At 46.7% G+C, this 24,114-nt stretch overlaps 1 protein-coding gene across 2 annotated transcripts in view; it reads left to right on the top strand.

The window, feature by feature from the left end:
* The first annotated feature begins 10,146 nt into the window (after window positions 1-10,146).
* Window positions 10,147-24,114, top strand: part of PPP1R13B (protein phosphatase 1 regulatory subunit 13B) — an 81,891-nt gene continuing 67,923 nt past the window's right edge. For both annotated transcript variants that reach the window (XR_011235727.1, XM_069490555.1), the window contains exon 1: window positions 10,147-10,282. Coding sequence is in view for 1 of the 2 variants with exons in the window: in XM_069490555.1 (XP_069346656.1) it covers window positions 10,274-10,282 (9 nt within the window). In the remaining variant the exon portion in view is untranslated. The remainder of the gene's footprint in view (window positions 10,283-24,114) is intronic.

The following is a 24,114-nucleotide window of genomic DNA, read 5'->3' as shown; positions in this document are numbered from 1 at the left end:
TTGTATCGACAGTCTCACTGTGTTGTCCAGGCTGGTCTCAAACTCCTGGCCTCAAGCGATCCTCCTGCCTTGGCCTCCCAAAGTGGTAGGATAACAGGTGTGAGCCACAGTGCGGGGCAGGCCCTCTTTTTAATTGTTGGAATGCTTGACCCTGATGGCTTTGAAACATAAACATGCTGGGAAAAATTGTATATGAGCAACTTGATTTCCAGGTTGTATTGACATCGCTCCCCTGTTTATGAGTCACCTGTGAGCTAATTTGCATTAATAAAACACATGGTATAGCAAAACAGTCTGTACACAATCTAGGTCAGCAGGGAACAGTGTTTACATGGGCGCAATAATGGAATCCTGAATATTGTTTAAACCAAAAATATGACATAACTGTGCTGTGGAGAGAGAAAATATGTGCTGGGGGGAGGTGAGCCAGATTGCTAGACTCTCAGCTGCCATAGAGGGGAGCCATTCAATTCTATCCAGAATTGAAACATCAAGAAATAGCAATATAAGCATAAGATTTAGAAACATGGAGATGAAACAAACAAGCAAAAAAGCCCCGAAAGAACTGAAAGAGGCTGTCCCCAGGGCACATGATTCAGGGACGGGCCTGGGCCTGCTCTGTTTTATCAGAAGACTGTTCGTGCTATTTATCTGGCTAAAGATCAAGTACACGTAGGAAACTCAAGATTCCCCTACCTTTACGATATAGCAGTTGCACTCTTTGGTATTTACTGAAAGGAGTTGAAAGCTTATGTCCACACAAAAACCTGAACACAGATGTTTCTAGAAGTATTATTAATAATTGCCAAAACTTGGAAAAACCCAGAACGTAAGTGAAGGTAGGGCTTAAAAGAAAAGAGCTATAAAACCATGAAAAGACATGGAAGAAACTGAAACGCACATTGCTGAGTGGAAGAAGCCAATCTGAAAACTGTATGATATGGACTGTATGATTCTAACTACATGAGCTTCTGGAAAAGGCAAAACTAGGGAGACAGTGCAAGGATCAGTGCTTGCAGGGGCCAGGAGGGAGGAGGGAGGCACAGGTGGAGCACAGGGGACGTTTAGGACAATGAAACTACTCTGTATGAGACTACAGTGGTGGATACATGTCGTCATACATGTGTCCAAACCCGCTGACATTCTTGGTGCACACCAAGAGTGAAACCTAATGTGGACCTCGGACACTGGGTGACAGTGACGCGCCAGTGTGAGGTCACCCACTGTGGCACATGTACCACTCCGGGGAGGGGAGTGTTGATAACCGGGAGGTTACACGGGGCAGGGAGGAGCTGGGGGTAGAAATCTCTGTACCATCTGCTCAATTTTGCTGTGAACCTAAAACTACTCTAAAAAATAAAGTCTATTGAAATATTTTTTAAAAAATCAAGTAATGGATTATTTTGATAAAAATAATTAATTTTAAACATAAAAGAAAGGTATTTACTCCAAACAGCTATTTTTGTGTGTTTGGATTTTTGAATTAGAATTTGAATCTAGGTCTTTCTGACTCCAATTACTATGTTACATGTAAAGAACACTAGAAGCCAACGGGGGTGACAAGGAGCAAGTGATGCGCTGTGACCTATACCAGTGTGTGCAGGGTGTGTGTGGGTGTTACATTCTCCCTGTCCCAGCCGGACCCATCTTTCAAGACTCGTGTTCTCCAGCCGAGCTCCAGCGTGGCCTCGACTGCGTCCATCACACTCCGTTCAGCTGAGCAGCAACTGCCGTCTGGGCTGCAGGCCAAGGGGTCTGCGCCTTCCCTTCAGACTCACTGGGGGGTAGGCGCTGCGTCCGCCTCGTTCGCTTCCGAGGAGGTTTCTGAACTCTTTCGGAATCATCTCAGGCCCCCCAGCGCGCACTGCAGTAGTCAGTCGCATTATCTCCAAACGCCAAGAGGGCCAGCCCTGCTGCCAGCTGCCTTCTTTGGTGTTGGCAAAGAGGACAGCTCACCCTGTTCCCATTTGTGCTCGCGTCTGTGTGGGGGAGGCTGGCGTGGGCGAGCAAGCGAGAGAAGACACTGCGTTCGGCTGGCGGGGCGTTCCAAGGTCAGGTTGCTGCGCCTGGGCTCCCAAGGCAGATGGGAGGTGAGCACCGGGGTCTCGAGACCCGGGACCCTCCCTACCAGGCAGCAGCATCTCACCCGGCGCAGGGTAATGGCAAATGTCTCCGTGGCGTTCACCGTGTGCCACACCCATCATTGTATGAAATTCTGATAAAATCCTTGCGGTAGACACCACTATCATCCCTACCTCACAGCTGAGCAAACTGAGGCACAGAAAGGTTATGTAACTTGCCCAAAATTACAGAGCCAGAGCTGAGCAGTGGAGAGTCTAGCTCCAAAGTCCAGACTCACAGGTACTATGTGATAGAAAGCACATTTTAGCCGGGCAGGGTGGCTCATGCCTGTAGTCCCAGCTACTTGGGAGGCCGGGGTGGGAGGATCACTCCAGCCCAGCAGTTGGAGACCAGCTGGGGCAATATGGCAAGACCGCATGCTCAGAAAAAAGAAAGCACATTTTGTTAACTTCTTGCTACAAAATATCTAAGTAGTTACAGCAAAATGGATCCTGAGCTCATAAAACACTGCACAAGTGTGTACCTTATGGAGAGTGCTGGATTTAGAGTCAGAAGAACTGGATTTGGATCTTGGCTCTCCTACTCAGCGGCTGCAAGAACTCAAAAGCCTCCATTTCCTCGTCTGTAACCAAGGGGAAATGTTATTTCCTTCGCAGGGTTATAGTGACTGGCAAATGAGATACAATCTGTTGAAACACCTGGGAACAGTACAATGACAATTTTTAAAACCAAGGTTAAATTTCAACATAAAAAATAAAACAGGAGCACCTAGTGATGGCCTTGATTGAGCTCTCTGGAAAGACCACAGCCGATGGACTAGGTGAGAAATCCCCAGGCCAGGAAACGCAGGGAGGTCTGAGAAGCCTGGGGAAGGGGGGTTTTGTACAAGATAGGTGTTGGAATCAGCGCTCCAGCTTGGGACAGTGAAGGGACATCGTGCTTGGGAGTGGGAGCCAAGGCTGATGTGGAAGCAGATGGCCAGCTGGAGTGGACAGAGCAGGGCTGGAGGAAGTCGTACTGGCCCAGTCACTTCTCTTAGGCCTCCACTTCCTCCTGTCAGTGGGCACCTGTGACAGGGACAGGGAGTTCCGGGTGGGCCAGAGGACAGGGCCTGGGGACAGAGAGTTGGACAGAGACAGGGCCTCGTGTGGAGCATGCACCTGGGAGCTGGCCTGAGAGAGGTGGGAGAGCCGGGTCCCGCCGCTCCCCACGGTCTCCGTGAGGACCGCTCTGAGGCCCGCTGCCTAGCTCCCAGGTGTGGCTGTTACATAACAGGCATTGATGGTGGCGTGGAGGAGCAACATACAGATTTATGAATCTTGTTAAAACGCAGTTTTGCTTATGATCCAAGAAGTCTCTGTCTCAGGACTTCACTTGCGGGATCTTATCCTACAGAAATCCCTACAAAGAAGCAAGGTGTCCGCTCAGACGCTTCGTGCCACACCTGTGCTGGAGGTGTGGCTTTCATGCCCCCAAGCCTCCGGTGCATCCTGCAGCCCGCTTTCACCTCGGGAGGCCAGCTCCTGGACGGCATCCACAGGTGGCCGGCTCTCCCGACACAAGGAGACACCAGCGGGAGGTCTGAGCAAGGCTGGAGAGCGAGGTCGTGGATGGACCCCGCTCCTCCCCGAGCAGTTGCCTTGGGTGGGCTATGTCATTTGACCGGTGGCGTTGCTCTCAAAGTCAGGCCTCCTCTTGCTGACTTGATTCTTTCACTTGCTGGTGACCTCCCTCTGCTTCCCTCCAGCCCTGGGCTGGAAACAGCCTCCGGATGCAGGTCCCAGAGTCCCAGCGTCCTGCACTGTCCTCGTGGCCCGCCCCTCCCTTCCGTCAGCAGTCCCCCTTTGTAAGTAAGCCTCCTGGAATTTCCCTCATTTGCAGAAGCCATCTGTTTCCCCAGGAGACCTTGACTGACTGGGGACTGGACAGCGTCAGAGGGCCGGGGTGGGGGTGGGGGGAGGTTAGGGGACCCTGCACTGCCGCGGCGTGGGGGCTGAAAACGTGAGGAGATACCCGAAATAAGAGGGGAGGGCGATGCTGGGGTAGGCTGTTTGGTGAAGAACCACAGATGATCCACAGGGCCTGGCAAGGCACTGAGACTCGTGTCCTGGGGCCTGGCACGGAGGATGCAGGAAAGGTCAGGAATGAATGAGTGAACCAGTGAATGGAGTGCCCTGGTCCAGCACAGGACTCTTTCCTCCTCACAAGGGCCCCAGACAGATCCAGGAGGAGGGAGGAATGCGGTTTAGACCCCAGAGGACCAGCAGCTGCGCCCATGGGGAACCCAGAGACCCCTCCCAAGCCAGAGGCTTGGCGCACTGCTCACCCCAGGCGCAGCCTGCCGAGCCGGGAGCTCTGGCGCCGGGGCACCATTAGGTTGGCCCGGGAGAGTCTCCGCTCTGCTCGGTGGCTCTGGGTGAGTGGCCCCTCTGGGCTCCAGAGAACCTGTGCCTCCCGGAGTCCTTGCAGGGATGAGATGAGGCTGCAGTGGGCTGAACACTTGTGGAGCTCTGGGCTTGGGGATCCCGGCCCGGGGCACTCCGCGGCCACCACAGAGGCCTGTTGTAGGAATGACACCCTCCCTGGTCACCCTGCTCTGCTGTCTGGGGTGGCTGTCGCTGGGTTCTCTGTGGTGGAGGCAGCAGTGGAGTCTGCGCCCCACATTTATGAATATTAGGCGCCTCCTCTGTGCCGGGCGCCAGGGATCCCATGGGGACACCATGGGGACACGGGCACAGCCTGCTGGCCTAACAAAACACCAAACGTGAGCAGGTCGCTGCAGTGTCAGCGCCAAGTTCTCTAACCTTGGTATCAGTGAACATTACTTAATGCCCCCGCAGCGAGAGGAACCGCGACTGGTTCACGGCCAACAGTTGCCGAAGCCCTTTCTGGCGGAGCTGCCGCTGGACCTGACCTGCGACTCACTGTCCTCCCCGCCCCCCATGCTGCCCACCCCCACTGCGGGAGGGGCTGCCAGCAGGCACAGTGGGCCCTCTGCAGGGGTAGGGGTGGGAGCTGGAGAGCAGGAGACCCCAGCCCTAAGGGTCTGACCACTCTTGGCCCCTGGGGGCTCTGGGGAGGCTCTTTGGAGGTCCTGGGGGGAGCAGCCAGGGTCTGATGTCTGCTTTAGAAGCACCCTGCTGGCGGCAGAGGGAGAGCGGCTGCGGTTGGGGTGGGACCCGAGGCAGTTAGGGGTGGCAGGCCGGGGATGACCTGGGCCTCGCTCCCGACCCTGGCCAAGGCCAGCCAGCCTCCCTGCTGGCTACTGGACACTGAAAAACATAAGTCAGATCTCATAAGGAGATAGTCCCGGGAACTTACCAGAACAAAATCCAGACTCTCCATGGCCCAAGAACCCAAAGCTGACCTCACCTCCCTCCGCTCCCCCTGCCCCTGCTCTGAGCCCCCAGCACACATATCCCCTCCTAGCAGGCTCTTCCCCTTCCCCCTCCCTTCCCCTCCCCTCCCCCTCCTCCTCCCCCCTCCCTCGGCTTCCCTGAGCTCCACAGGGCTGCCTCCTCAATATTCAGGTCCCAACTCAAATGTCACTTTCTCCTGGTAAAAGCAGCTGTCTCTGTCCCAGTATCTGTCTTTATTATTTTTTTAATACACGCTCCAGTGTTTGTGTTGTTGTTTACCATCTTCTCCCCTGAGCAGAATACAAACTGAGAACAGGGACCTCTTCTGTTTTGCTGGAGGCTGTGTCACCAGGGCCTAGACCAGGGCCCGGCACTTGGAAGAAACCCAGTGGACACTGGTTAAGGGAGTCAACTTGCTGGCCTCTGGGGTAGACAGGTACATTGACAGCTCTAAGGTGGCAGATTGTGACAGGTGACCCAGGGCTCAGCAGTCCGGCAGGTGGTGGTGAGATGAGTTATCCCTGGAGGATCTGGGGAAACCTTGCAGAAAAAGGTCCGAATGGCGACACGAACAGGTCACACTTCTAAGGCACAGGGCAGAGTGGTTCTCACACGTGGGGAGGTGGCTGGACAAGGGCCTGGAGGAGGGAAGGCTGAGGGCTCAGGGTGGCCAGGGTACGGGTTAGGTGTGGGGGCTGCGACAGGTTTGAAAAGGTAGAATGGGACCGTGCTATGACAGGTCTTGCTGTGGACTCAGTGTGTTCCCCCAAAATTTGTATGTTGAAGTCCTAACCCCAGCTCACCTCAGAATGTGACTGTATTTGGAGTAGGGTCTTTAGAGCGGTAAGTTAGTTCAAATGAGGTGCTATGATTGGGCCCTAATCCCATATGACTAGTGCCCCATAGGAAGAAGGAGACACAGGAGCGTGCACACACGCAGGAAAGACCACGTGAGGCGCCAGCGAGAGGGCGGCCACCTGCAAGCCAGGGCGAGAGCTTTCAGAAGAACCAGACCCTGCCAGCGCCTTGATCTTGGACTTCCAGCCTCCAGAACTGTGAGAAAATAAATTTCTGTTGTTTAAGCCACCCAGTCTGCGGTATTCTATTATGGCAGGCCTAGCAAACTAATACAGGCTTTAAGATTTTTTTTTAATTTATTTTAATATAGTAATATATTCACCAGATTAAAAAATCAAACATGAAATGCAATAGTGGGCAGGTGATAAAGGTCAACATTAACAGTGACATCATGCTGATGTGAGGCCATGAGAATGGCACTTCACCACTGTGGTCTTCCTCCCTAAAACCCACGACCACAGTCTAACCACGGGAAAAACATCATGCAAATCTCAACTGAAGCCCGTTCTACAAAATCCCTGACCAGTACTCCTCAAAACTGTCAAAGCCATAAAAAGCAACGAAAGTCTGAGAAACTGTCATAGCCAAGAGGAGCTGAAGGAGACATCATGGCTAAATGTATCCTGGAACAAAGGACATTAGGTAAAAACTAAGGACATCTGAAAAAGGCATGGACTTTAGTTAATAATAATGTATTGATATTGGTTCATTAGTTGTAACAGATATAAAGGCAACTGAGGGTTTTGGGGAAAGAAGTTGTAATAGATGTACTACACAAATGTTCGGGGCAACTGGCCGGGCGTGGTGGCAGGTGCCTGTAGTCCTTGCTACTTGGGAAACTCAGGTGGGAGGGTTGCTTGAGCCCAGGAGTTCGAGGCTGTAGTTGTAGATTGTGCCTGTGAATAGACACCACACTGAAGTCTGGGCAACACAGAGAGACCCTGTCCCTAAAAAAAAAAAAAAAGATGGGGGAACTAAATAGGGAAGTATCTGGGAACTCTCTGTATTTCAAACTCTTCACAATTTTTCTGTAAACTGTTCTAAAAATGAAGTCTACTTTTACAAAAGTAATAATGAAAAGTCTCACTCTTATTTCTGTCTTTTATCTACCTAGTTCCGAGTCCCACTTGCAGTCATTACTTTATTAGTGTTTGGTGGATCCTTCCAGAATTTTCTTATGCAAATATGAATATATACTGATTTTCTCAAAAGGGCCTTTTTATTTGCTTTAAACAGTATTGAATCATTATTAATATAAACTATTTCAAACATATGAAGTACAGAGAAAAGTACAATGCACTCCCATATGTCACCCAGATTCAACCAATATCAAGAATTTGCCAAGTACGCTTCAGGTAGTCCCAATTGCCTCACTCTCTTTCCCTCTTGCTGAGTTGTTTTTAAGCAAAATTCAGACTTCTCACACATGCTAGGATCTCTGATCAATATGGTCATCTTCTCATATAGCCCTGATGCCTGCATCCCACCATGAATGGCAATTCCTGACGGGCCTCTTGTGAACTTTGGGGAGACACAGGAGGGCTTTACGGGGCGGGTGGGTGTATGTGTGCCCGAATTCTGTCTGTGCTCCAGGAAGATCGAGGGCAGGAGCGTGTGGGAGATGGTTGGGGCGTGGAGGTTAGAGCAGGGTCTAATTAGGAATGTCCTTGGTCAAGGTGTGAGGTTGCGGGGACAGATGCCTGGTGGTAGCAGGCAGTGCGGAGAGGATGAGCAGGACCAGCTGGAGAGCCCCTGGTGGGTGGGTGGGGGCGCTGACCAGCCTGCCTCGAATGGACATCTACCTGGAGGACACAGGGGGCCTTGCTGTGAAAGCAGGGTAGCTGCCACCATCTGTGCCCACAGGTCTTGCAGACAAGAGTGGAGCCCTTGTGGACAAGGCTCCCCTTCTTGGGAGAGCAGGCTCATTTTGGTCACCTTATCCCAGGGGGAGCCTTTCTGCAGGGCCCTGGCAAGGCCTGTCCTTTGTCGGGCATTATGGGCCTGCACCTTACCCTTCATGACTCGTGGACATTAGTATGTCAGAGCTGGAAGGCCCTTCGGAGATCACAAAATCTAACACCGCCCGTTACAGGTGGGGAAACTGAGGCCCCACAGGAGTGCAAGTTGCCTATGGCCCCACAGGAAGTCAGAAGCAGAGCTAGAATTAGAACTCAGGTAGGTCTCTGACTTGCAGCTTAGAATCACCCATTACCTAGAACTTCCTCTTCTCTCCAAACCCTGCTCCCAGAAGAGAAGCGTCCTTAGCCATTTATGTCCCAGTGTGAATAAAAGTCCCAGGGGCATTTGCACCCTAAGCTTGCTTGCTAATGATGGCATAGCTACAGACTACTATTTACGGAGCAACGAAGCAGCCACCATTTGCCAGGAATTGTGCTAGGAGCTTTTCACACATCGTGCCTGAAACCCACCCCCCAAGGCAGAGGCAGGCACTGTTATCCCTACAATTTCCCATTACGGAAAGCAGCACACTGACATGCAGAGAGATGTGGCTAGTCTGAGGTCGCACAGCAAGGGTGTGGCAGAGGTGCTGGTCCAAGGATACCTAACTGGAAAGTCCACACTCTCAGACACTAACCCCTGTGGCCTCTGAAGGACGGGGTGTCTCCCCACGAATGGGGCTGGTGGTAACTCCCTCTCTCTGCCCCCACTTGGCACACCCTGGAGCCTCTCAGAGGACCAGACAGGCCACAGACCGGCCCTGCCCACTCCTGCCGCCTCCTCCAAGGAGCCAGGTGCTTCCCACGGTGGTTGAGGCCTTCAGCGTTCGTGTCGTCCACAGACCTTCACGTCCTGGACGCTCGTGCGAACTTAAGTCCTGCTGGGGGCACACGAGTCCCTCCGTCTCGCCTGCCAGGGCTCGAGCGAATGGAGTGATGCGGGGGGCGCAGGGAGGGTGCCTGCCCGCCTGGCCGCCCCTCCTGCGGTTCTGCCCCAGGCCCTGCCCCGGCGTCTGCCACTCGGGCGCTCAGGCGGTCAGGGCGGGACGAAGAGGCCTGGACCCCAGACACGGGCTCCGGACCCCGCCCCGGGACCCGCAGGCCGAACCGCGCGGGGCGCTGGCACAGGTGGGCGCCGGCTCCGGGCTCGCTCGTGCGCGACCCGGCAGCAGGGCACGCGGCTGCGGAGGACGCCGGGCGGGCAGCGGGGGCCGGGCCGAGCGCCGGTCGGGTCGGGTCGGGTCCCTCGGACGCGCGCGCCCCTCCCACCGGGCCTCCGGCCTGCAGCCCCCGAGCGCCCGGGGTCAGGCGGCGGTCAGAGCGCGGGTGCGCGCGTCGTCGCCTCGGGGATGCGCCCCGCCCCCGCCGGCCTCCCGGCAGCCGGGGTTCGAGTCCGGCCCCGCCGGTGCCCGCCGCGGGACCCCGGCCAGCCCTTCCCCCTGTGGGCCGCCGTTCTCCTCTCGTCCGTCGGCTCTGGGAGTCGGGGCTCAGGGTCCCCGCGCGACCCTAGTCCCACAGGGCCGCCACGCGCTTACAGCACCAGCGGCCAACGGCCCTCAACGCCCGCCCCTCCCCCGCCACGGGAGCGCGGACGCGCACGGGCGCGTTCGCACCTGGCCGCCGCCGCGAGCGAGGTTGGGGGCGGGGCCGGGGAAGCCCGGCCCCGCTCCGCCCCCTCCCCTCCGGGCCAATCAGAGGCAGCGGCAGGCCCCGTGTGGGGCGTCGCGTCGGGGGCGTGGCCTGCGGGGGCTGAGGCGCTAGCCTGGCGGTCGGGCCGGAGGCGGTGGGGCTCCGACTGAGGCGGCGGCGGCCGGTGACCGGGACGGCGACGCAGCACGGCGGCGGCCGCGACACAGCCGGCCAGGGGTCGCAGCCCGCTGCAGCCGCCACCTTGCCGCAGCCGGGCCCGAGAGCGCCGCAGCGGGCGCGCGGCCTGTGAGGGCGGCCGGAGCTGCGGGCGCGGCGCGGCGCCGAGCGTCCTGTCAGCGGCCGAGGGCGCCGCGGACCCGCGCCGCGATGATGCCGGTGGGTGCGGGCGGCGGCGGCGGCTTCCTCCGCGGGCCGCGGGCCAAGCCTCCTTCCTCCCGCGGCTCCCCGCCCCCGCGGGCCCGGGCGGGCGGGGAAGGAAGTGGCTGGGCGGGCGCGCCCGGCCGCGGCGCCCCCCGGGCGGGCAGGTGGGGGCGGCGCCGGCTGTCAGCGCGGGGCCGGGGCCGTGGCGGCGCGGCCGGGTTGGGGGCCCTTCCTGCCCGGCGTCCCCGGCTGCGGGGCTGCGGGGCTGCGGGGCTGCGGGGGTGAGAAGGCGGGTGACCGGGAGCCGGTCGTCTCTCCCGCCGTCCTGGCCAGGTCGCACGGGGCACGCGTCTGCGGCGCGGGGGTGGCCCTGCCTGAAATTCGCGAGGGTCGCCGCGCACGGGCTCCCACGCCCGGAACCCACGTCCCCGCGGCCCTTCGCCGATCCCGAGATGGGCCTGCACCGGGGACGTGCGCTCAGCGCGCGGACTGGGAGAGCCATCTTAGGGCTCCCTGCCCGTGGGATCCGTGTCGGCACGTTTCGCGTTAACCGGTTTGTTCTCGCTGCTCTGAAGGTTGAGCGAGGTTCGTTTGTCGTAGCGGTGCCTTTGTCCTGCCCTAAGGATGCTTTCGACTAGGTGCTGGTGGTTACATTTGCCATCCCCCTGCCGACCTTTCCTTTATAATCTAAATAGCAGTGGGTGCCGAATTGTGATTTTTTTTTTTAATTTGGCTTTTTGAGAGGTAAACGTCATGACTTAGGAAAAAATGTAGGACTGGTTGTACTCAGGTGAATGTACTGGTTTTGAGTGCTTGTATACTAAGTAAGATTCTCAAACCCGTTTCTAGTAAAGTAACAACACCATCATTTTTTTAACCTACAATTACTACACTGAAAACCACTTTCACAGAGAAAGTGCGGTTTCTCAGCTATGCTGCACCCAAGGACGTCTAGATTAGATTGTTTCCCCCCTGATCTTTCAAGTCATTCATTTCCTGTCTCTCCATAATCTCTTCTCCTCTTTTTGAACTGATTCCAACACACCGTCTTTTCAGAGTCTTAAGGTTTGACCTAGTTGATCCTTAGATCTTTAGCATGAGGCTTGTTGAGTGTCTAAACATTTGGTTTTAAATGAATGATTGTCTCACAGTGGAAGGAGAATTGGATGAGCTTCAGAAGATGTGGGATCCAATATTGGTTCTGCCACTTTTTAGCTATGTGACCTTGAACAAGTCAAGGTCTTTAAACCTGGAATTACCTCTAAAGTAGGGTTGAAAATGTGCCAATATCTGAGGGCTGTCCTGAGGATCAGATAGGATGATGGTGTGTCCAAAAGTGTTTGTCAAACAGAATACCATGCAAATATTTATTATTAACGTAGCTTTGAATTTTCAATTTCTAATTTTAGCCTCTGTAAAATAAGACATTTGGAAACTGTTCCCTCCCTAATTGTCACTAGCTAGACTTTGAAAGGCATTATGGTGTTTAGGAATTTTGGAAGCAATTTTAGTTTAATCTTATAATAGTTGATTGATGCATTCATACTATAGTAACATTGAAGGATATCTGTAAAAATTTTGACTGGTTTCATCATTGTATAATGTTTAATTATAAATACCTGCCAAGAAACTTGACTTAAAATTTACATATGGTTAATTCAGGCATTTTACCTCTACTCCACGTGATGAGAGTTCTGAGTCTCTACCTTAACAGGTGTTCTTTTTAAGAAGCTTAACTGGCAATTGGGAAATTTACTCAGAAATTTCCCAAATCTTTAAATGAAATACTGTTTTTAAAAAAGCAGATATGTCTATTAACTATTTAAAGCACACTGCTTTTGTTTTAAAATGTCTTTTAGAAACAGATGATATTTCTTAGTCCCTCTTTTGTGGCTTTTACTTTGTATTTCCTTATTGATCCCTAAAAATACTACTTGTAGGATTGAGTCCTTCCTTTATTAACACAATTGGAATTGGATGTAAATTTAATAGAAGTTTTAAGAACATGCCATTCTTACTTGACAGCATCTTAAACTGTGCATCTAAAATGCAAATAAGATTTTTCTCAATTTATTGTGTATTTGGTGTTTATCATGATGAATCATCAAAGGAAGATCGTATTATATTTTGCATAGTTTGTTTAGCATAACATTGTCCAGTAGAAATGTAATGTGAGCCACAAATGCAATTTTAAATTTTCTACATGAAACTACATAAAACAAAAAGGTATTAATTTTAGTAATGTATTTTAACTCAGTATATCCAAAATATTATCATTTCAACATGTAATCAATATGAAAAAGTCACTAATGTGATATTTTACTTTTTTTTTTGTACTAGGTCTTTGAAATCCTATGTGAATCTGGTGAAATTTACATTTACAGCAAACCTCAGTTCAGACTAGCACATTGCAAGTGCTCAATAGCTACATGTGGTTAGTGGCTACCATATTGGACAACACAGGTTTAGAGTATATTTTATTTGAAAATTGGCAATTAGTATATAGCGTCTTTGGTACCGTTTTCTTTTTTTCTTATTTATTTATTTATTATTTTTGCACACTGAGCAAGTGGATGTGGTAAATTTTAATTGATTACATGGTTTAGTACAGCGTTCAGTCTCTCAGCTGTTGGGGATAAATGAAAGTATCTGACCAAACTCTTACCTGACAACAGAGTCTTTTTATACAAAGTTCCATTACTTTCTACTTTTAAACAAAGTTATATTTTGAAATTTTCCTGTAGGAAAATAATATTGGTTTCTGGTATCTTTAGTCACTCACCTTTTTGTTAATGGTTGACATTTTTAAAATGTTTTTGCGAGAAAAAAGGGACCATTTAAAGAGTACTCTTTGGTTAGTCCCTAAGATCTGGGCCTGAAAGCATTTAGGCCATACCTATACAACTTTGATAGAAATAAGAATTTTAGTAAAAATGGAAAGCCTGATTCAGAGCATGGGAAGGATGAAAACCGCCTTGATTCAGCATCTTTTTTTTTTTTTTTTTTTTTTTGTCTTCCAACATTTACATAAGAATGATGTAAGCATCATTCTTTTGGAAAGAGAGTGGATGTTTTGTACTTGGTAAAACTTATGTGCATAGATGAGATATATCTGGGGAATGGAGCTAAGGATACTTTTTTCTCTTCCAAAAGAATGTCAAGAAGTGCTTCTTGACTCAAGTGCTCTATAGCTCTGAAGTGTGTTTTATTTGAAAGGAGACACTCTGGTGGTAGTGTTTTGGTGGTGTTAGCAGTGGGACACCTCCGTTAGATACTGTGCAGTTGACTAGATGATTCCATTTAATTCTGTCCTAGGAACTCTTTTAGCATATTCACTGCAGGGTATGAGTTACATTATTTTGTGCTTAATATTTAGCTTTCATTAAACACGCGTTCACTTATTTTAGGTATTCCTTTTCTCCCCAGCTATGTAGAAACATTTTGAGGTACTTTCTCTTTTTAAACCATCAGCTGTCATGTAATTGACAAAACACTGAATTGAATTGAAATAGAGACACTTAGGTTCTAGTTCCCACATGTTAGTAACTATGTGACCTTTGGAATTAATCTCTTTGGGCCTCAGTTTCTCATCTGTAAAATGGGTTGGACCTGGTGATTTTCAAGTGTTGTGGTCGGTCCAGTAGTTGATTTTCTTTCTTTCTTTCTTTTTTTTTTTTTTTGAGACAGTCTCACTTTGTTGCCCTGGGTAGAGTGCAGTGGCATCATCGTACCTCACTGCAACCTCAGGCTCCTGAGCTCAGGTGATCCTTCTTGCCTCAACCTCCTGAGTAGCTGGAACTACAGGCATGAGCCATGATGCCCAGCTGATTTTTCTGTTTTTAGTAGAGACTGGATCTCACTCTTGCTCAGGCTGGTCTTGAACTGAGCTCAAGCAATCCTCCTGCCTTGGCTTCCCAGAGTGCTAGGAATATAGGCGCGAACCACCATGCCCAGCCCAGTAGTTGATTTATAGCAGATACTTTCATAAAGGTCTCTAATTTTCATATTGGTTATATCAAAATTTGAGGCAACTTGACACTTATTTTGGCAGCCTTTTAGTAAACTGTTTCATTGCCCAAGTATCTTTGTATGATAGGGCAGATAGTAAAAGCTCAGTAAATGTTTGCTATTATTGTTAATAATTTACTTGGTGAGCTTGAATTTACAGCCTAATTCAGTAAACAAAACACCAAAGACTGGGCAAGATTTAAAAAAAAAAATTTAATTGATACATAGTATTTATACATATTTATGGGGTATGTATGATATTTTGTTACACACATAGAAGGGTATTGAGGGTATCCATCACCTCTAGCAATTATTTCTGCGTGTTAGGAGCATTTTAAAACCTCTCTTCCAGCTATTTTGAAATATGTGATACATTGTTGTAACTACTCTTGCTATTGGACAATAGAACTTATTCCTTCTGGACAAGATTTTTAAAAAAACTTGTTTCTTTAAAACCAAAATTACATATATAATATTACCATTTAAGATATTCTTAAATGCCTTGGACTACCCAAAAATTTGTAAAGGAAAAGCAAAGCCTCAGTGATACAAAGATGTGTATATAAAAGCTTTTATTATTTTGTTGAACTTAAAAATCTAAATGGAAAAAAATTTTTAAATAGTCTAAATGAATAACTCTTCTAAAGGCTGTAGTACAGCAATAAAGTTTTGCAGCTATTTAACTTCCTACAATTCAGTTTGGTAGTAGTGAGCACTCAGCAAATGGTACCTGTCATTATGTGCTAAGGCACTGTGCCATAGGCCTCGTGGTGATGGCTGTTTTTGTGGAGAACTGAGGCTTAAGAAGTAAAGAAGCTTGATCAAGGTCTCCCAGCTAGTAATTGGTGAAACAAGGTGTGAAAACAAATGGATTCATAATCTTGAACTGAGGCTGGGGGAAAAACGAAACAAATGGATGCAAGCCTTTGCTCTGAGCCTTCATGCCAGTCACTTAGTAGAGTTTGCTGGAAGTGCTAGTAAATTGAATTTGGCTAAAATTGTTTCCCTTTATAAGTTTGTCTCAAGTGGACCTTAATATTTAAAAGAATCTCAAGGTAAACATGAATCTTTTTCATAAAAAGTGGTAGTTTTCTCCACCTTGAGTTTGGGGACAACTTAGTTTTAAGTGTAAATTTGTTAAATATATCTTTGTTCCTTTTTTAGCATCCTGCTTTGAACAGTGTATGCCAATATATATGCTTAATAGTTACTTAGGATTTTTAGCAAGATAGGAACTTAAAATATCACTGAGTTATTGTATTGAAGTTATATAACTGTTGTCAGCATCCATTTGTGCATGTGTTTGCACAGATGGAGAATAGATTCTTTGCAAAAGTATGGGGGGATTTTGGTGCCTTGAAGTGCTGTTGTCATAGTTATTTCACAGACTGGTTCTAGGGCTAAACAGAAGAAGGGTAGTAATCAAGTTCTATTATGACACTTTCTTGGCTTGATTACTTTGCTTTATTTCACTGCAAAGATAGCTGCATGACTGTTGTTTGTGCTGATTGGTAAGCAAAAGCTGCTGTTACTGTATTTTGTGAAATAAAAATCTTTGGTGACGTCATATAGAACAATAAAAGATTGGAAAAATGAAGTAGTTTTCATTAAAATTAATAAATGGCATTTGAAATATTAGTGTGTAGTTCAGTACAGGATCTTGTTAATGGTATTGTTGGTGTGTTTAGAGAAACTGTTAACTGAAGTTTTGACAGAATCATGATATATGCTATATGTTGTGATTGTTGTTATAGCACAAGCCAATGCAAAGGCCCTGTGGCAGGAGCATGCCCAGCATGCTGGAGAAACAAAAGGAGGCCTGTGTGGCTGAAGCAGAGTGAGTGTGAGGGGTAAGAGTAGAGGAGATGACGTTAGAAAGGTGATGCAGGACAGGAATGGTGTGGGATTGATCTCATAGGACCTTATAGGCTAACGTAAAAGCAAAGGGGATGGAGGGAGATTTCTTTTATCAGAAATGAAGCACAGTGGCCGGGCACGGTGGCTCACGCCTGTGATCCTAGCACTCTGGGAGGCCGAGGTGGGCGGATCGTTTGAGCTCAGGAGTTCGAGACCAGCCTGAGCAAGAGCGAGACTCCCCCCATCTCTACTAAAAAACAGAAAAAAAAAAAAAAAAAATTAGCATGGCGGCACGCGCCTGTTGTCCCAGCTACTCAGGAGGTTGAGGTAGGAGGATCACTTGAGCCCAGGAGTTGGAGGTTGCTGTAAGCTAGGCTGATGCCACAGCACTCTAGCCCCAGCAACGAATTGAGACTCTGTCTCAAGAGGGAAAGAAAGGAAGGAAGCAAGCAAGCAAGCACAGTGGTCTATTTATTGCATCATTAAGTAGTTCTGAGTAGCAGGCATTGCCTAGGTGACTTCACTGTAGCGGGTAAGAGTGTGGATCCTGGCATCACCATTTTTTGGCTCTCTGACCTTAAAGTTACTTGACCCTTCACTTCTTTGTCTCTAAATTGAAGATAATAATATAAACTTTCCTTATAAGGTTGGCAGGACGATCAGATGGAGTACTACAGTGAAAGGTGCCTGGTTTGTAGTATATGCTCAGTAAATGCTAGTTATTTGTAATAAGTATCATTTCCTCTGGAAAGCTTTCACCATCTCTGCCTTGGCTAAACCTACTGTTAGATGTGCTCAGCCTGCTGGTTGTTTGTTGGTTTTTTTTTTTTTTTGAGGGAGTTATAATTCATATACCACAAAATTCACCTTTTAATGTGTATATTTCAGTAGTTTTTTTAGTGTATGCAGGAGGTTGTACAACCATTGCCACTAATATTGGAACATTTTACGTGGTGTGTCCTTGCAGTACTGTCCTAGTTGCAGTCTTAAGCATTTATGTGTATGACTGGTTAATTTCTGTTTCTTGTCCTGGCCTATACGTTTCATGAGAGCAGGAGCTCTCTCTCCTCATTAGCCATTATACCACTGCCACCTTGCGCAATGACTAGCACATAGTTGGTGCTCAGTAAATATTTGTTGAGTTAAAGAAGATATGTGGAGGCCGGGTGCGGTGGCTCACGCCTGTAATCCTAGCACTCTGGGAGGCCGAGGTGGGCGGATCGTTTGAGCTCAGGAGTTCGAGACCAGCCTGAGCAAGAGCGAGCCCCATCTCTACTAAAAATAGAAAGAAATTATATGGACAGCTAAAAATATATATAGAAAAAATTAGCCGGGCATGGTGGCGCATGCCTGTAGTCCCAGCTACTTGGGAGGCTGAGACAGGAGGATCGCTTGAGCTCAGGAGTTTGAGGTTGCTGTGAGCTAGGCTGACGCCACGGCACTCACTCTAGCCTGGGCAACAGAGTGAGACTCTGTCTCAAAAAAAAAAAAAAAAAAAGAAGATATGTGGAAAGTAGTGTTGGACCCCATCATGAAGAGTTGTGTGTGTGTGTGCCATAGCAGGGTTTGGACTTGATCCTGTGAGTGATCAGAAACCACCAAATGTTTTTTAAAAAGTGGAGTGATAGAGTCAGATTTGTAGGGTAGATAATTCTGGAGCCAGTGAAGGATAGGTGGTAAGGGAGATTAAAAAGAAACAGGAAGAGCGGTTAAGAGACCAGTTGGTGTAGGCCTGCCTTGAGGACCTGAAGAGGAGATCCAGTTGATAGAGGGTAAAATAGATCTGATGGAGTGTGTGTATGTGTGTGTGTGAGAGAGAGAGAGACAGAAGAAGGTAGGTACATAAGTAGGTAGGAAGGAAGGCAGGACTGACTGATTAGCTGGAGTTGAGGATAACAGATTTATTGCTTCAGTGGCTGGGCTTTTCTTTCCTTTGACTAAGAAAATACTACTTGAGAAGGAATAAGTTTAGAGGGCTGTGAAGAAAATAGAGTTTTTTTGGGGGGGAGCTGTGTTGAGTATTTTGAGATGTCTGCTATATCCAGAAAGATGTTACTCTTAAAATAAATATATCAAGTAAAAAAAAAATCTTTTGCTATGTTTGGTGGCTTTTAGGTGTTTTTGGCATTCAGGATTGCTGCCTGGGCATCTGCAGCATATCACACACATCCCTTGTGCTTGCCAGTTTGCCTGATCAGCCTCACCCGCGCCCACTAGACTGAGCTTCCCAGGATAGTGGCTGGAATGAGCCGCCTCCACATCTTTGTGCTCCAGGCACCTGGCAGAGTTTGTATGTGTGCTTTTTATAGAGGTGTGATTGGGTCTGCACTGATAGTTTGCATTCTGTTTTTTAACCAATTGCATATTTATGTTTCTATCTAATGACATTCTTGAAAGTAATATCAGTAAATATCAGTATATCAGTAGTATCAGTAAATATCAATAAATGACCAAAGTACAAACAGAGTTTTTTGTGGTATAACTAGAAAGGAGAAGTAAGAGTTGGTCAAAATAGAAAGACAGACAGATGAAGTAAAATTTGACAACTTTAGGATTACAGGGAAAAAATAGTAGTAATAGGAACCAAAGAGTATTTTGTGATGAGAAATGCAAATGTGAAACTGTATAGCATAGTGATTATCAGCACAGACTCTGGAGCCAAGACTGTCTGGTATCAGATTCTGGCTTTGCCACTCGCTAGCTCGGTGACCTTGGACAAATTATTTAACCTCTTTGTGCCTTATCTTCCTTTTTATTAGAATGGGTTTAATAACAGCGTATTTCATAAGGTTGTGAGGATTGTCAAGTGTTTAGAGCATTGTCTATCAGCATACGTAGTAAATACTCAATAAACGTTTGCTCTTAAGTTTTTTCTAGCAACCATAAGCCTTCATGGCAGATAGGATGCAGTTAGAAAAGGATTGTAAATGTGCTTTGTTAAACTGAGGTAGAATGCTTATGTTCTTCAGGCTGAGGAAAGCTAGGTGGTAATTGCAAAATCTGTCAGTGTGATAAGACAGAGAGGTAATGGTTTGATTTTTAAATTTTAAATTAAAAAATTTTTTTTTAAGAGACAGGGTCTCACTCTGTTGCCCAGGCCGGCATGCAGTGGCACCATATCATAGCTCACTTTAACCTTGAACTCCTGTGCTCCCATGATCCCCCTGCCTCAGCCTCCTGAATAGCTGGGACTATATGCACATGCCACCATGCCCAGCTAATTTTTAAAAAATTATTTGTGTTGAGACTATGTTGCCCAGGTTGGTCATGAACTCCTGACCTTAAGCAGTCCTCCCACCTTGGTCTCCCAGTGTGCTGGAATTACATGTTTTGTTTTTAGAAATTATAGTTTACCTTTCCTGTCAAATACTTTCTGTTATGCAGACCCAGCTCAGAGCCAGAATAAGATTTACTTTACCCAGTGTTCTATCAGTGAACTGCAAAGCTCACTCTGCTTTTTATGTTCTCTACCTAGATGGCACCTTCCAGGCCACCTTGTATGAAGCCCCTCCTCTTCCTGTGCTTTATTTCTCTTTGTAGTGCTAATGTCCACCTAGCATTTATTTGTGAAAGCTTCATGAAAGCAGGGTTTTGTTTTCTTTTCCCACTGCGGCATCCTTAAGTGCTTAGTACATTGCATGCCTCTGGTAGGCATTTAATAAGTACTTGTTTACTGACTGGAGTCAACAAGCATTTAGGATGCATCAATTATATGCTGGGTCTGTCCCTGCTTTCAGTGAGCTCACAGTGTGGGGAACAATTGTGTAAATAAAAAAGCCATTCCACGATATAACAGTGGAGGGGAGGACAGGGTACAGCAGAGCACAGGGGCCAGGAGAGTCTTCTGAACCTTGGGTGTGAGGTGACAATTGAGTGGGATTTAGAAAGATGAGGAAGAAGGGGTGGAGTTGATGAGGAAGGGCTCCTCGGTAGGAGGGTTAACACGCACAACATTGAGGTCTGAATCATCATGGTATGTTGAAGGGAGTTTCCTGACGCATGAGGCCAGGAAGGAGGTAAGAGGGAGGGGATGAGGCTGGATTCTAGGGGCTGTGTATGATCTACATAAGAGTTTGAACTTGGTCCTGAGAAAGATGTGAAAATGTTGAAGGGTTTCTTTGGGGTAAAATATATATAACGTAAAATTTACCATTTTAACCATTATTAAGTATACAATTCTGTGGCATTAAGTACATTCACATTGTTCAGCCACCATCACTACCATCCATCTCCAGAACTTTTTCACCTTCTCAAACTGAAACTGCTGTGGAAGGATTTTAAGCTGAGTTGTAAAATGTTTCAGTTTAAGTTAAAATTGGTACTAAGTATCTGGAGTTGAAGAGAGGAGTCCCTTACAATAGTCAGGCAGAAAAGGGTCCCTGAGCAGTCAAGATAGTTATCAGAGAACCTGGACATTGAAGTCAAATTCAATTTGTGGGAGATCCCCTTAAGCCCCAACATAATCTTTATTCTTGCATGTCACACGATTCTAATTTGTCCTGCTTCTAAGTCATTGGAAGCTGCATGTGAGGTTGCTGGAGGGATGGATGTAGTTGTAAGCAGACAGACTGGCTGGAAATCATACACAGAGACAGCTCTGAGCACTGCCTGAGGTTGTGGTCTGAGGGTGGGCAGCCTGACCTCAGTCAGCACCGAAGATATCACAATTACAGATTACAGATTGCACACGGAGTGGTAGTTAAAGTTTCTCATGATGACTGAGTCATCAAGAAAAGAGTAAAAAGTATCAGCAATGTAGACAGCTGCTGGATACATTTTAGATGAACTGTTTGCAGTAGAAACATAACTTGAGCCACAAATGCAATTTAAAATTGTCTAGGAGCCACATAAACTGTAAAAAATACAGGTAAAATTAATTTTAATATATTAACCCATCATATCCAAAATGTTATTTCAACATGTAGTTAATATTAAAAGATTATTAGTGAGCTATTTTACATTTCTTTTTTCATACTAAGTCTCTCAAATTCCAGAACATAATTTACACGCACAATACATCTCAGTTTGAATTAACCACACTCAACAGCCATGTGTGCCAGTGGCCATAATGTGGACAGTGCAGTTTCAGATTTTGCCTCAGACAAAAGGGTTAAACCCCCAGCTATTCAGAGAATGCTGTCATTCATAAGAATTAATTCCTCAAGGATTATAGAGGCTGGGGTTTTATTATAGTAGTTTTCAGTTACTAATATTTGTTTGAAAAACTATTGAGAGGCGGTGTAGTGCAGTAGTGAAAGAGCACAGATTTTGGGGTAGGCTGCCTGGGTTTGAAGCCTAACTCTTACCATTTCTTAGCTCTGCAATCCTGCATGAGTTACTTAATTTCCCTGTGTCTCAGTTTCCTCGTCTGTAAAATCCAGGTCATAGCAGTACCTACTTCACTGGATTTGTGAGAATTAAATGCTGTTAATATGTAAAGAACCTATACAGTGCCTGGTGTATAGTAAGCACTATAGATGTGTGCTATTATCCCAAAAATGTTAAATGGTTTTAATTCAGTACATTTCAAAGACATTCTTGCTTTGGAGATGGCTAACTTCAGATAGGCATTTACCAAGTTTTCATGGGTGAAGAAAGAAATGTTAAATTGTCATTTTGTGAGGATGCTTTCTAATTGATGTCTTTGGATAACTAATTTTCTTGTTTGCTGCAACATTTGAGTCTGCTTAACAACCACAGAAATAGTGTAATTAATGATTAAAGGATTTAGCATTATAACTAAAATTCAAAAAATTTTGAAAGGATGATCAACATTTAATTGCTAGCATTGTTATAGTTAAACTACTCTTTCTCTCTGAAATACTGTAGTAGTCCTACTATGGCTGGGGAGACTTCCTAGTTCTAACTTTTTTTGTAACCAGTATATTCTAACACACTGGATTATTTTGAGAGTTTCAACTTCTATTTTTTGTAAATAAAGTAGAAATGAATAGCAAAAGTAAAATCAAAATATGAAAAGATTACTGTTTAGCACCTAGAAGGCAGTTATAAGGAGGTCCTTTATCGCCTTATAGAATGAAGCATGGCTAGAAACATAACCAGATCATGGTATAGTTATTTAAATGTCAACTTTTTGGCACAGAAGAAAGCAGTTCCTAATGGGTTATTTAACCCCCACTGTTTTCATCTGCTGTCATTGATTAGCATCCCAGCCCTGCTGTCCGGTCTGTTCTCCCTACTTAGAACATGATCTTTCCACTCTCACTCCCATCCTTGGCTAACTCTTCTCCATGTCAGCCTATATGTTGCTTCCTGTGGGAAGTCTTTGCACAAGTGTTGATGAGGCAACCCTTGCGTGGGCTCTCATGGCGCTCTGCAGTCCTGCACTGTAGTTTTCTGATGTCTGTTCTCTGTGTCTGCTCCAATTTCAGTGAGAGCAGAGGTTGGGCCAATCTTGTTGACTTGTGTGTGCCCAGGGCAGGTTGGGCTTAGTAAAATTTTCCTAAATGAATGAATGAGTGATCCTGCAAAGGTATCCAATCCTTATACAAGGTAACACTTTACTTCACACTATGGGTTTTGGCTTCTGCCTATTACACTGCAGTAATTTTGGATGAGTTACTTAATTCCCCTGTGTCTCTTGTCACACCAAACACAAAATAAAAACAAACAAACAAAAAAACAAAACCCTGAAGCCTAACTTTAATCTATGTGATTATTTCCCTTTAGAATATTACTGTTGATAGAAAATACCTTATGTTGCAGTTGGTTTCTTGTCCTTTTTGAGAATTGCTAGTAATTAGATAATAAGGCTTATTATGGGGTAAGTAGGAGGGGAAAATGGGGTATTTTTGTAATAGCAATAGTAGCTGCTCATGCCTTTGGTAGTAAAGTTTCATGACTAAACTTAATGGAAAAATGGACTTTTGTGTTGGGCCAGCTTTTTGTGCTACATGACAACTAATTGTTATTGAAGTCTCTTAAGCTGAAGCTTTATTGTTAATGATACACTATAAGAACCTGTTTCTAGTAGTTCATGAGGTATTGGCTAATAGCCAAAGGTGAAGTCTGGTGCTAGAAATTACTAAAACCAAAATTCTGCACTGCCGCAGAGCCCAGCAGGACAGGACTAGAAACTGGGGTTTTCAGTTCTTTGGAGGCTCAAGTGGACATTTAGATCTTTGCAAAGTCTCACTACCTTCATGTTCTACCCCCACCCCAAGTAGTACCTAGCATAATCTAAAGTGCTTTATATTTTTGTTTTGAAATTTTCAGTGTCTCATGGTTTGAAGCTTTATTAGTTTGTCATAAAACCATAATTTGTGATAATCTCTTACTACAGAGTGAGGCGGGATCCAGACTGGGAACTGCTAAGAGCCTTTGTAGTGCTGACTTCTTGTGGCATGCAGAGCTGAGCACAGGGCTTCCCATTCAAAGGCCTTTGCTAGGGAAGCTCCTGTTGAAACAGGTGGGTTCTGAGTTTGAGTTGAACGTGCACCCTGAGATCCAGGAAAGCCAGCTGGCTGGGGTTGAGTGGGGGGCAGTTCTGTGTTGGATGTTAGATCTGTACAGGGGTACTTAGAGATTTTGCAGGTTCAGTTCCAGACCACTGTAATAAAGTGAGCCACACAAATTTTTTGGTTTCGCAGTGCTTATAATAGTTATTTTTACAGTGTACTGTAGTCTAGTAAGTGTGCAATAACATTATTTCTAAAAAATGTTCATACCATAATTAAAAATACTTTATTGCTAATAGACATCATTAGATCATCTTAACCTTCTTTTTGCTGTGCAAGGTCTTATCTCAATGTTAGTGTCTGTTGACTGACCAGGTGGTGGCTGCTGCAGGCTGGGGTGGCTGTGGCAATTTCTTAAAATACGACAACAATGAAGTTTGCTGCATCGATTGACTTCCTTTCATGAACGATTTCTCTGTAGCAGGCGATGCTGTTTGGCAGCATTTTATTCACAGTAGAACTTCTTTCAAATAGGATTCAATCCTCTCAACCCCTGCTGCTGCT

Source organism: Eulemur rufifrons, chromosome 2 (genome assembly GCF_041146395.1).
Source record: "Eulemur rufifrons isolate Redbay chromosome 2, OSU_ERuf_1, whole genome shotgun sequence".
Classification (NCBI taxonomy): Eukaryota; Metazoa; Chordata; class Mammalia; order Primates; family Lemuridae; genus Eulemur; species Eulemur rufifrons.
The sequence above is the reverse complement of the archived record's forward strand: the minus strand, read 5'-3'. Positions and strand labels throughout refer to the sequence as shown.